Source organism: Astatotilapia calliptera, chromosome 8 (assembly GCF_964374335.1).
Source record: "Astatotilapia calliptera chromosome 8, fAstCal68.1, whole genome shotgun sequence".
Lineage (NCBI taxonomy): Eukaryota > Metazoa > Chordata > Actinopteri > Cichliformes > Cichlidae > Astatotilapia > Astatotilapia calliptera.
The window spans coordinates 7,771,885-7,790,912 of NC_137429.1; the positions used below are offsets into that span (position 1 = coordinate 7,771,885).

Consider the following 19,028-nt stretch of genomic DNA (forward strand, 5'->3'; position numbering starts at 1 on the left):
AACTGCTGTTCCTTAGCACCTGAAATAAGGTGTAAAGCAGCAGACTGGATGTGCAGTAAAAAGACAAATTTTCTTTGATGAACCTGCATTTTGAGAGCTTCCCTATATATTTGTAACATTCCTATATTGTGTAGCCATCCATGATAGTTCATCTGCCACCTCTACTCATATTTTTAGATGCTGTAGCACAAATTCAACTGGTTGTTTTTGCGTGCATGTGTGTGTGTGTGCGTTATCGCTTTGCTGTAGTATCATCAATAATGATTGCAATTTCAAGATCATATTTTTGCATCGCTGCATAGATGTTTCATTTGTTATGTCCAATCAATTAACTTGTCAGATCAGACATCTCAGAATGAGAAAAAATTAGGTTCTACTTCACTATGGTGAATGTGAGCACAAAAATGATCAGCTTCTCTCTCTCGTGTAGTCCTTTGCACAGACCGTGAGTCATTTTTCCAGCCTCGGGGAAGGGTGTAATTGAGGCCTGGTGAAAGATAATGTAATTTGGAATAGATCATAAATAATGAATAGTCAGGACCCAACTAAAGTATATGGGAGGAAATATTATCTGGTGTTTTAACTGTAGGCTGGGTTTGTGATAAAGTGGATCTATCTCCAGTTAATACTGCTGTCTAGCCAGTGGGCAACAGGAATTAAAACAAGCCAACGAGTGTATGGTATAAATCCCCTCAAGTCAAAAGGAGACTAAAATGTCTAAACCTTCTGTTTTTTACTTGACTTAAAAGAGAACTTTTAAGCGTTTAAAATGTCACTGACAGGACCGCAAGCATGTCTAAGCAACCAAAACACACCCCATTTCCTTCTGTCTGAAGCTTATGACCCTAATGGCCAGATGAACCTACTATTCACCATTTTCCCCACTAGAGGCCCATATATCAAAATCATACTGTATTCAGTTAACTGTCATTTGTTTCCCTTTCCTGAGATGGGCTAGAGGGATAAGAGTCTGGGATAACAATGGCTGCAGGGGTGGGCCCAGGTCAGCAATGACTGACTGCAGGATATTAGACCTTGTGACAAGGTTAGGCCCCGTTGTCTGGCCCCACTACCACCAATGCTACAATCCCGCCTCCCCTCAGTCAGCTCTGTGTTCGCTACTTCAGCTGACTGATATTGGGGTTGAGCATGGGAGCATTGATATCGTCTGTTTTGACAATGATCCCCATTGGCCATCACTGAGGACTGATCCTACAGTCATGTTCTTCTCCCCTGACTCTTTTCATCCCCTAAATCTGATGTTGTCTTTCTCTGTTGATCCAGCAAACAATGATGACACCAAACTTGTTCAGCACCTTCTTTTTCAGATTTCGCTAACATCTGGTGGATATTCAAATTAGAAAGCCCAGAACTGTGATGCCTGATGATTTCAGTGCAATAAACTTTAGAGTAGAAGCCCCTCTCTGTCACCAGCTGAGGGGACTGTTATTATAGCTCCTTTCCAGTACCACTCTCTCTTTAGAGTTGGAATTGGGGAAAAGCAGTGTGTAAAATGCCAGCAAAAGATGGAGGCTCACAGCTAAACTGTAATTTGTAGTTTTTCCTCAGGATCCTATCTAAACAGGGAGTGGGGCAACAGAGACGCACCCATTCTAGGTAGCAATGTGTTACTCAGTGAACAGGGAGTCTGGTACTTAGAGATAGGATGGTCCCACCCACGGTGTAGCTTTTCCCAGGAGCCCTAGCAGATAGGGCTCTAAGGACACCTGAGAGAGTAGGGAATCAACCACTTCATTTTTCTCAGTTTTAGAAGTCATAGAGCACAAGCTGGACTTTAAAACAAACTTAAATCTGGCAGGAGGCTGTCCTGCCAAATGTTTTAGGCTAATTTCACTCAGATATTGCAACAGTTAAATTCCTTTTTGCAAAAAAGATCTTCGTTATATGTATTTTTCCCCTCTGCTTTTTGCTCATTTTCCTGTGTTTGTGCATACCCTGCATGTGACCTACAAGCAATAAACTCTGTGCTTTTATATACAAAGCAAAAATGTTAATGATGATAATAATTAACTCAAAATGTAAAGAAAATAACAACATTTCCCCAAAAGCAAATAAGTCCAAGCCATTATAGCGTTATGTATCTGAATTAATTTACCTTGCTATATAATGCACTGCAAAACCACAATTAACCCACAGACTCGGGAAAATGTCTAAGTGACCTCAACATGATTCATCTTAATTCATTAAGGGCAAATTTAGGTCAAAGGAAAAGGCTGTGAATCACTTAAGAAGCCCAATTACTGAAGAGTTATTAACTTTCTATTGCTCTATTGCTGTCCGCTTGTTTATGTTCCACATAAACCTTTCACAATAAAGCTCAAGATCCCATTGAGACTTTTCAAAGTAAACTGAATCACGTGAAAGAGCAGATTATTTATGGATGAGAAGTAAAAAAGAGCCGTCAGGTGCTAAAAAATAAACCTTAGACTGAAACTTTGAACAGGCAACCCGCAGCACGCCGTGTAATAAATACAAAGAAAACGGCGGCCGTTACAACTTATGTCTAAAAATGTATAGTTTCATGCATCGGTTAAAACACTCGACTCCGGGTAAAGGACGTGCAGCTGGAAACACTTCACGCAAGTCGAGCTGCCCGAGATTCACAGAATTTACAGAAAATTTTACATTTTTGTGATTTATATCGTTATCGGGACGATAGAATTCTTATATCGGGATATGAGATTTTGGTCATATCGCACAGCCCTAAGTGTAAGTGTTAGAGAGCACTGCTATCACCATAAGGACATCAGAAGCTGTACCCATATGGAAAAGATATATATAAATCTTATAAAGTTTGTATCTGTCTTGTGTGAAACTTGTATGAAAAGCATATGTGTGAAAACAGATATAAGATCCCTTGAAAAATTATATAATGAAACTTGTATGTTTTGGATACTTACTAAAACAATGTATGAAAGTAATGCGAAAGTGGCCACTTTCATGAGTAATCACATATAAGTTTTTACTATTTCTTTTCCGTATGGGTATACTTACACAAACAGAGTTCTGCTTGTGTCCTCTAAAGCTCACCCAGCCCTGCTGTTGATAACAATGCTGCCTGGCACAGCCAATTTTTAGCCCTATGAAATGCCACCATTTGTCCTGACTTGACAGATTCTAGATCCTGGGTGAAACAAATAAAAAAAAAAAAAGAAAAAAAAAAGAAAAGAAAAAAGCCCACACCCACAGCCCACTGGCCTGGCTCTCTGTAACATCCTCGACCTCTATCACACAGTGCTGACTACCATCTGTGGTTTGATCTTTGCTCTCATGGGGAGCCTGAAAGGGCTCACTCATCCAGCAATGACAAGCAATGTTGCTCTGCTTTATCTATCCAGCCTGCCATTGAATACAAGAGCACACACACACACACAAACACACAAATACAGCACGTACGTACAGTATAAACAGGGCTAGTGATTGTCAGCGTTATCATTGATCAGGTCATTGCTTTGGTATCAGCCATGCTCAAGTGACTGGACTCGGCTGAAAGACATCAGCTAGATAGCAATTAGTGTTTAATTACTGTGTATGCATGGTTTGTTTTCTTTCCATTAAAGATAATTACTCGATTGCCAGTATCTTTTTTGGTGCCTTATAGATTTGTGATAAATTCGTATTCACCGTTCATATTCACAATTTGCCTTAATGGTAAAATCTGAGCATTTTGCATTTTTCAGTGTACCAGAAAATTAAAAGGATGGATATTTAATGCAAAGTCTTTTCCATCCATCCACCCACCCATTCATCCATCCATGAGCTGGAGTTTATCCCATCTGTCATAGGGAAAGAGGTGTGGTACACAGGTCGCCAATCTATCACAGGGCCATAATGCCGAATCATATCTTGAAATTGCTTCTTAAAATTTCACTGGCAGTTACTAATTAAAATAAGAAATCATGTACTTTTTCTCAGGAGACATAGAGTGTATAAGGATTGATAGTAGATAGAAGAAAATAATGTCAAGACATCACCGCCACCCGATTTTCTTAAACTCCCCAAAGGATCGCCTACTATCTGCAATCAGCAGCTGTGCGTGAGCCACTTAGAAAACCAACTGTTTACCCTCCACGTCTTTTGCTCACACACACATATACAACACTCTCCGAGCTCTTCTTTTTCTTACACAGATTTATTTACATTAGTCTCTTATACAGCAGCCTGTTTACATCTGTTTCTCCTAAGTCACTTGCTCCTTTTTCTCCTTCCCTGTCTTTCTCGCATACATATATACAAACTTATTTACACACCACTGTGTTCCATCACTGATCCCCTTTTGAAAAACACTTAATTAGAAAAGCCTGAGACGCTCACATCCCCCCCCCCCCCACCCCCCATCACCACCACACACTCCTCCTGCTGGCCCCTTTCTGCAACACCAACTCTTCTCTCCTGTTTTAACTACATCGTGTGGCTTTCTGTACCCTCTGACTAATTACACAGAGATTAGAGGTGGTGGCACAGCCTGGTAAAAACAACAGCCGTATTAATATTCATGGCATTAATATTCATCTAGGTATTAATATGAGAAGTACACATCAGGTTAAAAAAAAAAGGGAACAGGCTATTCAGTGCACAACACCAGAGGGATAATGTTTCGATGTGGCTGTAACATGTCGAAAAGTAAAACACGATATTATTAAATGGAAGCAAATTTGAAGGACGACAAGCTTTGCTGGTTCAAGAGATCCAGCGAGAGGACACTTGCTCATTAGCAGCATGTCCTTACAAAAGTACTTGTGGAAAGGTAGCCGCAAAGCGCACCCACATATTACTTGCACCATCACCAGCATGAAGATATGAGCCTTGCTTTTCTGAGGCCATCAGAGAAGCGACAATGCTTTAGGCTGTGTCCCTCAAAGAGTTATATTTTTCCTTTTTAGATTCCAGAAAAAATAAAATTATTTTGCATCTGCATTTAAAAAGAGGACAGAATCCATCAGAAGTGTTTTGTCTCTTACTTTCTCCAGCTATGAATACAATGTATTCAATGTCTGACCAAACTAAGAGAAAGTCTCTTCTCAGAACTTTGTGAGATCATGAAACTTCTGGTGCATTATGAAGCCACATTGCATGCACTCCTTTTGTCTCTCTTTGGATGTGCCCGAGAGTGTAGTGTCATTAAATCTTCACTTAAGACATGCATGCACACATAGAGCACAGGGGGGATTGACTATGTGCATTTTCAGACACACAACCCGACCTACTTACTCTGACAGCCGGGAGTGGTATTGCATGCCCAGCCTGGAAAACTGTGGCGGTATTGATATGCTATTTATAATTTTCTTTTGCATAAATTACATTAGTCAAAATGGGAAAGAGCAGAGGAGAAATGTGAAAAGGAGCAGAGACAACCTAGTTTGTTCTGTGTGCCTAAAAAGTCTTACTGGATTTATTTTTTGCTCTCTCTCGCTCACGTCTCATTAAGACCTGGGATCATAAAGTCAAGCTAATGAAGGACATTGTGTGCTTTTTGCGTGTGTAGGAGTATTTTGTGCACTGGCTAAACCCTGTCAGTAAGTCAGTCAACGATGACAGGCCTTTGTCATTGCAGAGAGGGAACACTTATGCTACGTGACCAAACACTCACACATCAAGTGTCTTTGTAGTGACTTAGAGAAAGACTAATGGCAGCAGGGAGAGTAAAATACTGAAGCTCACATGCTGCTAATAAGCTTAACATCTGAAATACACCTGATTGGGCTGCTAAAGGTGTACAGTCTGTCGTGTCTTGTTTTTATGGAGACTATATTATTTAAAACTGGTACTTACCTCATCTCTAAGCATTAATGCAATGCAATTTTCTCCTCTGAATTAAATTCACTATCAGTGCTTGGGCTAAACTGACTGTGTTGCAAATGCAATTACCTCAAGAAAATCAGGTTTTAGACATGAGATATGCAACAATGTTTGCCTTATAGATTCATTATATTTTTTAAGGCTTGTTTACCTCGATACTGTAATTAAAAGTATGGTTTGTCTGTGTGTGCACGTGATGCATAGCGCTGCAGTCGGTGAAACAGAGTTCTCTTTCGGATAGGGAATAACCCCCCAATAATTCATCAATTTTCTTTAGCACTTGTCCAGTTCAGGGTTACGGCTGTCATAGGTCGAGATGCAGGATCCACCCTGGACAGGGTGCCACTCTATTAGAGCCAACACAAACAAAAATACACTGATGACAAATGACTAGTTCAGAAATGGAGGTGTTCATCTATATGTTCCTGCCTCTGCTATTTTATTTTTTACATTTAAAAATGAATCCCCCACACCCTCTGGATTTTTGCTCTGCATCTTGAAATAGTTAGAAAAAGTTTAAAGTGCAAACACTCTTTCAGTCTAAACCTAATAGTCACAGAAAATTCCTATATGTATACACTTACTGAGTGTTAGTCATATGCACCAGCGGTGCCGTCTGTAGCATCCTACACCGAAAGCTTTAGAAGCATGAAGAGCATGTCTGAAGAAATGTTTCCTGCATGGTTTGTTGGCTTTGCAATTGATGCAACAGCAATGATTTGCTGATTGAGAGCAGCAGCCACTCTTCTAAGTGAAAAGATCAACCCTAGCTTGACTATCATTCACTGCATCACTCACATTAGAACTTCCGGTCCAGAACATGTAGTAGGGCTGAGATATTTTCACTGCTGATGTAAGTAAACGAATAGGAAAAAGTAATCAAAAGTAATCACGTCTACTGTACCATTTTGTTAGATTACTGTAAACAAAAAGTAGCCTGTGGCCCCATAGCTGCAGGGGTGACAAAAAGCACAAAAAGAACTATGCCCTCATGCCAAGGTACCACTAAGAGAGCTAAGTGTCTGAACCAGAAAACTAACTCAGTTATCAGCTCTATGCATTAGCCACTGAATTACAGGAAACATCTGCCAAATGCATCTAAATCCTGATTACTCTCACTTTGCCAAACCATCCAGCTTACACATCCTGAAACGAAGTGGATAGAGAGAACCCGAAAGAAAAAAGCAGTCAGAGTCCATTTATAGTTTGTACGGGAAACAGTGCTGATTACTGCAATAGGATGAAACATTTATTGGCATTCAATCTCCTGATTTATTCAGGTCAGTTAAGCAAGTGAAGGAGAGCAGTCAGATTGGACATGGCAGGTGGTGTAGCTCTTTTTCTTTGTGTTTAATCTTTTCTTTCTTTTTAGTTTTTTCTCTCTCCAATTTGTAGGTGACCATGAAACAAACTTGCTGATTATTTAATTTAATAGAAATTTATGCTGAAAAATGGGCACCTTTCATATCACACTTTAACTCTAAAGTGCAATGCCACAGGAGCCATTTTAAGATGTGAAATTTAATCAAGGAGTGGCAGGACAAGTAGAAGTTTCATCCTAATCAGAGTTGAGAGTTATTATATACATGCCGGGGTTTTTTGCTATACAAATCAACTCGCTGTATCCTTCTCTCCATCATTTCACATCAAAGCCCACCTCGTCCTGTGTAGGTTTTTGCAAGGGGAGAAACTGGAGGGTTGGGAAAGAGCCCACCTTGGGGTCACCAATCATGCTGAGGACTTGTACATAACTCTGTCAATTCCTGACACCTCCCCCTTCAAATGGGAGAGGAATGGCAGGCATAAATCGCAGCCAGAGGCCGCCCGATCAATTCGCTGCCCAGCTGACTGATGTGTCATTTGTCATAAAAGGTGGGTTTGCTTTCCTGTACCTCCTAAACATGTGGCTATTTCCAACATTTACTCTAAATTCATATGTACTGATGACATAATATTGGACTTTATATAAAGGCATTGTATCACAATGACAAGAAAGTGCTGAAACATTGAGGAAAAAAAACAAAACAGAAGGCACTAAAGTCTAAGCAAGGCAAAGAAAGAAGACAAGAAGGGAGCAATGTGTCAATAGGAAAAAAGATGATTATTAGAATAGTTAGTATTATATAATCAGAATCATTTCTATATAAAAAAGCAACAACTGTTTTCAAATGTTTGTCAAATGTCATCTTCCCCCACTCCAGTTCAGAAACAAGAGGTATGGGGGAAAGTTATTAAACAGAACAATGATGATACCATATAAAATGAGCGACGACACTGAAATCGCCAGATGATATTTGAGTCATCCTGGTAATTGCGATTAACTTTTTATTAACTTAGTAAAATTCCCCCAAATTCCAGCAAAGTAAAAGGATTTCTACCTTTGAGTACCTGATTAGATTAGAGAGATTTTTTTTAAAGGGGTGTTAAATGTACACTGGCTTGAAGTTCCTCCAAAGGAACCTAGTTCCTGTGGAAAGTTCTTGTTGTGTAAATGTGGCTTAAGAGAAAGAAAACGTAAAAAAAAATGTAGACCTGTGTTGTTAATTATGCTCAATGCCATTAGAAGGGTCAGACTGTGAGCACTTAGGGCGAACAGCTTCAGCACCAATTTTACTACAGAGAGCTTTTTTTTTTCTTTTTTTTTTTTTTGGTTTGAATGGTCAAAGAGGTACTCTATAATTGCTTCCACTTTCTGTGGGTTACAGAAGTTAAATGCTCTGCACATTTATCCCTTTTAATCTATTAATGCAGCTTAATAATTGATACAGTGCCTCTCTGGCTGCGGTCTTGGCCCATAATCAATTAGTAATTTTAATGACTGGGCCAAGGAGCAACAGTAGCGGGTGCACCATGAACTTTATAGAAAAAAAGTGCACTAGATAGTATTACTAATTGTGATTATGGCTTGATTTAACCTTTCTGGGAAATTCTGGGTCTGACTGAACATCTAACCCCCATTACTATATCAACATACTGTCAAAAGAAAGGACATAATATGTAACAAGAAGTCATTATAGATTTTTGATACTGGCAAGCAGAGCTGTAGTGCGTGGCCTAATCCTCTCAAAAGATGGTTTGACGAGTACGTCAACCCAAATGTCAGCCATATTGTGTGACCCGCAGGTAGCAAACACGAAGAGCGAAAATTATCTGCTGATTCTAGGGAGACGAGCGCGACAAACAAACATTAATTACTTATACACAGATTCTTGACTGGGCTCTCACTCATTATTTACTGCATATCACCAGCTGCCTTGTGAGTCTTACTGAAAGGTTAATGAAGAACATAGAGATATGAAGGCCGCCCAAACCTATTGCCATCGCTCTGGTACATCTTGTACTTGTATGTGTGCTTGAGTGGGTGTGTGTGTGTGCATCCCGTCAGGTGGCTGCAGCAGACTCGGGTGTGCCTGCCATTTCTTAATTATTGATAATGAAGCCCAGGGAGACTGCAGCGAAAGATGAAGGGGAAATGGCATCTGATGCAGTTAGGCATAATAACAATACAAGTCATGATGGTGCTGTAATGAGAACAATTATACGACTATACCCTCGACGGCCACAACAATACCAATCATTCTGCCATTTTTAGAACTCTTTTTTCTGTATGATCACCCTTTTCTTTATCCTAGACACGTTTTCTTCATCATCTAAAACCACATTACAAAGCCCCTAATCATCACTAATGCTTCGACATCCAAAAATTATATTCATCCACGTTTTTTTCTCTGTTGGTTTTACGAAACCCAACTCGCATTGTCATTCCAGCAGAAGCCATTAATAATTCTGACAGCATCTTAGGGTGCAAGCTCACAAACAACAAAGAGGAATGTGTTAAAAAAACAAAAACAAAAAAAAAAACACCCTCCATGCCACATCAAGCAGTTCCTGTGACCTTCCCATCCTTGAGGAAGACAGTTTTACATCCCAACTCTCATTAAATCCCCTGGGGTTTAAGGCCTTGATAAAGCAAACAAATGGCTCGTAATCACAGCGGTAATAAGCAGAGGGGTGATCATTAGAGATGCTATTCATCCCATATGGAACGCCTCACCGAGAGCTGGGGACCCTTCTCCTATTGTGCCAGAGTGACTTATTGTCTCTGCCAGTGCAACGACAGATCGTCCTTGTCTATATGGGGGGGGTTTATCCACAAAGCCTGGCCGCCCACTCACCTTGTTTGCAGGGCTTTATTAAAGCTCAACCTGTACTGACTCACTGCTAAATGCAAGTCTCCATGTACTGTAATCAGCCTCAAACCACCAACATTAATTTCCATTCATGACTGCAAAAGGAAGTGCGAGATTATGGACTCAGCACCTGATCTTGGCATCATGGCCTGGCCTATTAGAGCTGGCAAGGGCTAGAATGAAGTGCTGTTCAAGGAATTTGCCAGGATGAAAGTGGAGTGCAGTGACTGCTGTATGACTACTTTCTCTATTCACATCCACTGGGATGTACATCATTGTTATTTGGCTCAACCGTGGAGGTAGCTTAAATCTTAAAATGGTGTTATGTAATCCCTATGGGCTAGTTTAGAGTACAAGAGAATAAACCCAAGGGAAAACACTGTAGTTCTTCAAAGAAAAGTTACTACAATAAAATCAATTAATTAAATACTTATGGCAACAGCTGAAATTCCCAGACCCTCCCCCCAAAAAGAAAAAAAGACAAAACTCATCCATGAAAATAATTCACTCCTTGAATTTGAGTCCACAGTCTTAGTTGCGTTTTTGCTTTCCGAATTCAGTCTTGATTTGATCTTCCGTCTTTGCCATCAATAGTGTTGGACTGATATCGCTGGAGAATAGCCAGCAAACAAAAGCTGTCAGGAATGCTTTTGCTGACAGCAACCCCAAGGTCTCACCGCAAACCAGAACGTATTCTTCATGACAACAAATAAGAAAATACCCCCCTTATATATACTTATACAATGTCTTCTCAATTCATCCAAGGTATAAAACTTATACAGCAAAAACAAGGAAGAAATACTGGTGTGTAGCTGTTTATTAAGAATTTCAAGTTTTTTCCCCACATACTTTGTGTATGTCACTGTTTGTTTACTTACTTTCCAATCCAAGACTTTTCTAATTACTTTCTTAAAGCAATTATCCAAAGAGGTCTTAGTAAGTCCCCTAAGCCATTTGTAAATTTCTGCTTCAGCGTCACAATACACAAAATACATGCATAATAAAAAAGGGTTCTTACCTTTATTTGCAAACATTCCGAGTGAGCAGCACCAGGAAAAATAGGAAAAAGAAAAGCACAATTAGAATAGGCATTGTCATAAATGAACAAACTTAAATCTAAGAGCTTTCTTCTTTTACTTTTATGACTTTATGTCCCAGCGAAAGAAAAATGGGAATCTGAAGTGTATATGTAAGCTCAAAGCTAGCAAGGAGTTCTAATAACAAACAGAAAATGAATGATGAACAAATAGTGTTCGATAAACATGTTATGGTCAGGACACTAAATAGTTTCATTGTTTTATTTTCAATTAGCTTAATTATTTATTGAAGAAGATGCTGGAAGTCAGGCTGATGGGATACTGGAAGGTTTCTGGCAGCAGAGAGACAATGAGAGAGTAAGAGAAAGAGTTTGAGACAGGGTTTGCCCAATTTCCTAGAATAGAGGAGAAAAACTGCAAGGAAGAGTTTCATTGATTTACAGCAGTGAATAATGCAGGTAAATATCACCTGAGCAAGTAAAAGAGTATTGAACTTTAAAAATATACATTTTGAAATGATTTGAAATGAATTTTTTTCATCTATCAACAGTTTTCATGATATAAAAACAGTATAAATGAATGCAGCTTCCGGGTTAGTAAAAAGCCAAGGCAGAAGTGCCGAAAAATTCGAATTCTACCTAAAGGCCACAAGATAGCGATAGCTGTGGTTGCAAAAAGACTTCTAGTCCCATAGAAGTCTACAGTAAACCAACTTTCTGACTTGACCGCTGCTGAAATTACGGACTCAGACATTCATTTTGGACCATACTGAATAAAAAATTGAGTCTGTTTCATAAATGTTAGTTTGACCATGTTTTAAAGAAGAGCAATATTTGTGGTATGGATTTGTATAATCTTTGGCTAGTGAATTGCCAACCACCAGTCATTAGCAAATGAGTGTGCGATTTCACGATCAGACCCTCCCTTCCACATCAAAATCATTTTTTGAAACCAAGATGGCGATGGCAGAAATGCCCACCTCGAGCCTTAAAAAAGGGTGGCACCTTTTATACCGTCTGTGGATATAGTAGCAAATCTATTGAACTGACACTGGTTGTTAGTATATTGGAATTAGTGTATGTGACAGACTTCAGCAAATATGGTCACAAATAGAATCAGAAGACGCTGCAAGCTGCCACAGGGGAGTCTTGCCATGACTTGCTGCTGCCCGTTCGGAACACTGATGTCCCGCTGCTTGCCGCCTAATAATACTGTGATGAGATGCAATGTCTGTAATAAATACAGTGAGAAGAAGCATGAATTGGAACAAATGAGCAATTATTGGCAAGACCTATTTACTATCAGCAGTGAGTGATTAGGCATTTTTGGATGAGCACAACTTCTTATTTCTGGAAGAGGTATCCTGTTTTTTTTTTTATGGTAGCAGGAACTATTGAACCGTTTGAGGGGACTTTTTCGAGCTCGTCCTTCAAGGTACGTCCTCTACAGCACAATAACAAGCTTTGATGTAAGCATGAGGCAGCCACGACATAAAAAAATAATAATAATGATAGAAAAGCATCATTAGCAGAAACATTATACAAGGACTATGACATTAGCTGCATAAACAACATACAACTCCAAAAATTAAAGAAAACCAAGAGAAAACTGCACAAAAATAATGTCTAAGCTTTATTAAGGGACTTACATCCCTCCATCCAACAAAGCAAAATATTATAGTGCAGTGACAGTTGTAGTGACATTGGTCAATAGTTGCAATGACTGTATAGATTAGATTGTATTCAGCAGGAATCACTCTTGTGTTCCTGCATGAATCATTGCTGTATATTTCTTATTGTATGCCTAAACTTAGCAGTGATAACTTGAACGTATTACATAAGTGTGCAAATTTTTCTGCAAACTTGCTCAGACAACATAATGAAAATATAACCTGTGCACAGTGTGTGCCTTAACATTTGTAATGAAATCCCAATAATGTGGCAGAAATTAAAGTAAAGGTTAATAAAATTCTAAAAAAAAGAATCCAGTTGTCTTATAAGCATTTACTACAGATAAAAATAAAAGGGTTTCATGCATATTATATGACTATGTTAAGCATTTTGCACGTAACATGGGGCTGCTGAACTCATTTTGACTGGCTGGAGCATGCACTGTCATTTGCTAAACAACTCTCAAGACTTACAGTTCCATTATAGCTCCATTAGCAGAGAGAAAAAGGGACGGGGTTGGCAAAAGGGAGGGAGAATAAAAATCATAGGGATGATAGCTGAAAATGAAAAAGAAGCAAAGAAGGCTGAAAAGGTGGAGAGAACTAGAAGATGATGAGCTAAAGAGCATACAAAGAGAGAAGATGGTTCTTTCATCTTGTGAGCTTTCAAGAAGACTATAAACTGAAGGAGTACAGAACAAACTGCAGTCTATACTACTGAACAATCATCCCCTATGGCTTGAGCGTATGACCAAGTAAAAGCTAAAGAGTGACAAAAAAAAGGAGAAATGAGGGCGGTGGCGTGTGAAAGATGTGTGAGGGAAACGAGAGAATGGATAAATAACAGAGACCATCTCAGAAAAGAAAGTAAATGACTAGAAACTACTGATAGCTCTAAATATGACTTGTTCAATTTTCAGCTACTGAAAAGGGAGAGAACTGAGCTCTGTGTTGTGCTCTAGATATGTAATCTCTATTCAGCTGCACTGACAAATGGTATCAGATATTTTCCTGTTCATCCATTCCAGCAAACCTGTGTCAGATGGAACTGTATCTGACACATTAGTGTCCATTTATACTTGCATTTCATAAAATGTCAAGTTCTTGCACATTATCCTGTGCATTCATATCTATTTCAAAAATGCAGGGCTTTCACCTTAATACATTAAAACACACTTTTTTCTCTCAGTTAGAAAGGAGTCTAGGTTTCACTAGGAACAATGAACAACCAAAAGATTCCAGGTAAAATAAAAACATCTGGCTTTTGTACTTGTTATGCATAACGCAACCATGAGAGATTTTAATTTTTGCTGTCAGCCAGAGTGATTGCGTTCCATTATTGATGGCTATTCAGATAATAAGTGAACAATCTTACAAAACAAAAAAACAAAAATAAACCACGATAAATTGCATGCATCATTCTGCAAACAATTTGTCTTCTTTGTACACTGGACAAAGCAAAAACTTCTGTATTTATCTGAAGAGTTAGTTGGGACTGAAGCACTAGTCTATCAGAGAGTAATTGGAACAGCTTGGGCTGTAAAGAAAGTCTCTACTTAGCTCAGTTTCTCTGTTAAAGCCCAAGCCAATGAAGCACTCTGCCAATTCCCCTCATGGTGGCAATCCAGCTTTATTGATCCCATCATTCCTACTTTTATTAAGGCTGTTCATGTATTCTATGTCCAACTAAATCTCGACAAAAAAGAGGATTTTGCTCATGCAACATACACGAATCTTTGTGATTTGTCTTTTTTGGGTTGATATAAAAGCCACTTGGTTTTTTGAAAAACAGCTATGAAAAATATGTGTGGATACAACACTTTTCTTTTTTTTATTCAACTAACTCCCACTGCTTCTTACTCAGAAGAGGTCGTGGATGCCTTGCAAAAGCTTGGTTTTCCATTAAATGAAGAATTATTAAAATGAAGCGTGTCTCGCCACATTTTCGGTCCTTAACACAAAACACTAGGCTGCTGTCAAACTAAAGATGGTCTCAAGGGCCCAGACACCATGCTGAAATATTACCCCTTAAAGCACAGTCCTACACCGCTGGGTTTCTCTCTATAAAATGCTTCAATATGACTCAAGAACTCAAGAACTTTTTATACACATGGAAACAAGGGCCTGAACAAAGAAAACGGCCAGACAATCTATGGTGAGTGTGGTTTATTTCAAAGGCTTTGCTTTATGTGTCTGTGCGAATGTGTTTATCACAGAGAACAACAGCTTAAGAAAGCAGCCGACTCTCTGGAATTTTTGCAGTTAGGCAGGAATCTGTTAATATTGTTCAAAGTAAGAAATTGGTAACAAAAGGGGACCCATTGGGCTGGCAGATGCTAAACAGTTTTGGGCAAACTTTCAAATAATGAGTTCATCACACCATATGTGTAAGTAATCTCTTAGGTTTCAGACTGTTGCAAACTAAATTCCAGTTACATTAGATATTGGTTCCGCATGATGTCATTGTGAGGGGATATCCTTAATGTGAGTGAGGGTCAGTCATTCTTTTTTAATGTCAATCATGTAAAGCTACTCTAGTAGAGTTCAATTTTAAAAAATAAGGAGGGAGAAATGAGCACTTTAACATTTACATACATTTGAAAAATGAATCCTTCTCTATTCGTAAAGAGTTGAGCAACTGCTCCAAGCAATATCGCTCCACTTTGTTTTTGCCAGATTTCTGTTATCTTCCTCGGATTTTATTTTTGGCTGGTCTTTTCTACCCAGCCAGAGTGGGCTTGATGATCTCATGTAAGCTTAAAGGTCTATGCATAACCCAGCCAAACTCAGACTCTTGATTGTTCTCACCCCCAAGTAATCTGCATTAGCGACTGAGTCCCACTGTAGCACTCCAGTCTGACTAAGACTCAAGGTTGAAATGTGTCACTGTGACCAGAATTAAAAGAAATAAGAAGCCTATAATTATATGCAAACAATTATATGCAAACAAACCAGCAACTGCAAGAATCCAAAGAACTTCAACTTCAACCTTATATTCATAAATGAATCATCAATTATTCATTTCTGAACACCTACAGAAGAGTGTTCACAAATACTTTTAATGAGAGGATGATGCATTTTCAAGTAGACGTCTCCATATGTGACGCCTCTGTAGTGACTAGTGTACTTGATGTGTTTGCTTGTCCATGTGTATCAGAATGGGTGGGTTGTTGAGGAGTATATTTGAGTCAAAAGTTGTGCTGATTTCTTATAAAGAGTTTCCACGTGCATTCATCAGTTCATGTGCAATTACAGCATGTTTGTGAGTGGGAAAACACACGCCCACTCATCAAACACCCATACACATCCCCAACTATTAACATCAGCTGAAAGGGTGCTCTGCCACCTGCCTTTATTTTCAAGACATCCAAGGGCTATTATTGCCTCAACTTCGCAGTCAGCGAGATCATAAATGTCTCTCAATTATAAAACCATTCAAGGGCAATTAATCTGAGTATAAAGAGAAAGGCAGATGAAACGGGAGAAGAAGGGGAAAGAGTACAAAGGTGGGGCAAAGGGTAACAAAGACAAGAGGGTAATTGGGAGGGAGCAAAGCCAAGGAAGTAATGTGTTTGTAGTGTAAGGCACTACTTAAGGCATTAAACATTTCCCTTTTGGTGGTGTAAAGCATTTCCTTTTCACATAGTTCCAAATGAAGCTGTTGTTGCTAATGCTACTGAGCTGGGCTTTTCCTTCATACTCATTCAATGAGAGAAGCATTTAACAGTGTTGGTTCATGGCATGCAGTTTTAATTGCAGCTTTCAATATTGACGAAACCTTTCTTGCTTTAAAAAAAATTAAAGCAAAGCTGTTCAAGACAAACTGGAAAACACGGAAAGATTTAATGCGATTCTACAAAGTTGCAGTCGAATCTTTTTTCACTGACCTCATTGAAAAACATCCTCATAATCCTTGTAAAACCGCTGCTACACACACGCTGGGTTTTAGTAAGACTTTGCCAAGCAAGACTTCCTCAGATTTTGTTAACAAAGTGTCAAACATTCACAGGCAGATCACCCATCCAACTCAAGATGTAACAGCTGAGATGAAAGCCTGTGTCTCTCTTGAGTCTTTTGATTCGGTTTCCACTGAAACTCTCACTGAGACTGTGATTTAAATGAAGCCCTCTTTTTTCCTGTTGGCATACTACTCAAAAGATTTCTAACATAAGTATATGATTCTTTTCTCCCACTTATGTGGAAAATCATTTAAAATGTTACTGCCCGTAACTCCTTCAGCAAGCAATTGTTCAACTACACCTTAACAACACACCTGTAGAGTTCATCAGAGGTATAGAGCACTATATTAACCCAGCTTAACTATAAGCTTCTGGAATAGCATTTCTCTTTGAAGAACTCAGTCCAACCTCTGCTACAGTTGATGACTGACGATATTTGGGCTGACTGGGACCCAATGAATGTAAAAACAAAGAATTACCAGTTTGTTCATTTTTACCTGATTTTTGTTTCTAAGAAAAATGAGAGCCACATATGAGGATATTCGTTTAACATTTTGATAGAGCAGTAGCAGTATAATGTCCTCGTAAGTAGATATCAGGCCTTTATAGAGCAAAACTGAGTATTTTGGTCTAAATAACCCAAAATGTGATGTCCACATTTTGGACGCCAGGTCCTGGGAGGTTAAGGCAAAAAACAGCTTGTAGAATTCTATTGGCATTAAAATTCAATATTTGGTGTGATCACCTTTATTTCTCAACATAGCCTAAAGTTGGGAAGTTAGGCAGGCTTTCTTATAATTTCTCTATGTGGTCTTTAAGAATTGTTTTTCAGGCTTCTTGAAGGAATTTTTAAAGCTCTTCTTTGGATCTTGACTGTCTTTTGATTAATTCTCTATCAAGATGATCCCACACTGTTTCAGTATTATTTTTATAATCTTATGTCAGGTCTTTGACTTTCAGGTATTGTTAATCTGCTGCAGATAGTTCTTTTAGGCTTGCCACTTCTTTCGTTTTCCACTAGCGTCCTGAGTTTCTTAAGGACACACTACATAGTTTGCTGAGATATGATACATTTTTTGGCATAAAATAGCATTCTTGCACTCAGAACATTATTTTCAAAGAGTTACTACCCAGTCAAACTGTTTTCTTTGGCATTTTTCATATATTCAACTAAGGAAATTGGAACAAATGGGTTTGTGCACAAGGCCCTTCTTTAAAATTGGTCTTGCCTAAGTTATCTGTAATGAGTAGACACCAGACTGGCTCATCCCTTGCATTAGGGGCCTTTTTTATGCTTCGCAGGTCAGTGTGGATTAAAAAACATCCATTGCTCTGAAAATGAAATTTTACAAGGACTTGAGTGAACATGAGTGAAAAAGCAGCCAATGTTCAAACAAAGACTTTGAAATACCATTAGAAAGCTTGGAGAACAACAACTCAAGAACACCTTAACAAGTAAGACTGGCTCCTTGGAAGCAAGATATAAAGAAATGAGATGTGAAAAAGTACTCGTGTCCAGTACCTTCATTTTTCCACACAGTGTAGGACATTATGGCAATTTCTTCATCCAACTCTCGCCCTATGACAGCTGGGATAGGCTCCAGCGCCCCCCGCGACCCTGAAAGGGATAAGCGGAAGCGTATGGATGGATGGATATTAGTAATACACTAGTCCCACATTGCATTACGTAGGTGGAAAATCCTCACTGGGACATTAGCTTATTTAAGTTCTTTAAAAATATTACAGTAAGCTCTGTGGTGACCATATGAACATGGCATGCTAGCCAGGGCTCACATACTTGTTCATTTAGTTTAGTTTGTATGGTTTGGTTGTACATTTGTGAAATAACTCTAAAAATAAAAGTTTCATTTTTAAAGAAATTGTAGAAATGCAAAACTTTGACACAAGCCCACTAACTCTTGGTGAGTGCACTCAAGAATAAAAGCTACATATCCCAAGAAATGTCTTTGTATCCTGGTAAAGAAATAAAAAGAATTTTAGCTGAATGCACGCTAAAATGAAAAAAAGTGTGCTGCCACTCGTCTAAAAAATAAAATACAGTGAGTAAATGTGATGAATAAAATGAGTGAGCCATAAAAAGTACAGCTACACACAAACAAATACAAATGACGCAGTAATAAGAAGCCTACTGCCAAAGGCCAGAACCAAAGCATTCTAATTAAACAGCATGTATACAGAGGAACCTTGACAAAGCAAGAGAGCAGAAAATACTCATGAAAAGAAAGACGGGGTTAGGAATGAACACAGTATGCATTCTTGAACACCACAAACAAAGAACTATAAAAGCACATTCCTCGTGTCCTTTTGTGTACGTCTGTGGTTGTTTCTGCAC

General features: G+C 38.8%; 1 protein-coding gene across 7 annotated transcripts in view; it reads right to left on the reverse strand.

Moving 5' to 3' along the window:
- The window catches only part of sdk2b (sidekick cell adhesion molecule 2b), a 276,275-nt gene that overhangs the window by 180,572 nt on the left and 76,675 nt on the right, over nucleotides 1–19,028 (reverse strand). The window contains exon 1 of one of the 7 annotated variants that reach the window (XM_080305394.1): nucleotides 18,198–18,289. The exons of the other annotated variants lie outside the window; for them this stretch is intronic. Within the exon in view, the coding sequence (XP_080161520.1) occupies nucleotides 18,198–18,225 (28 nt within the window). The 5' untranslated portion in view covers nucleotides 18,226–18,289. Of the gene's footprint in view, nucleotides 1–18,197; nucleotides 18,290–19,028 lie in introns of those variants that run through there. 7 annotated transcript variants of the gene reach the window in all.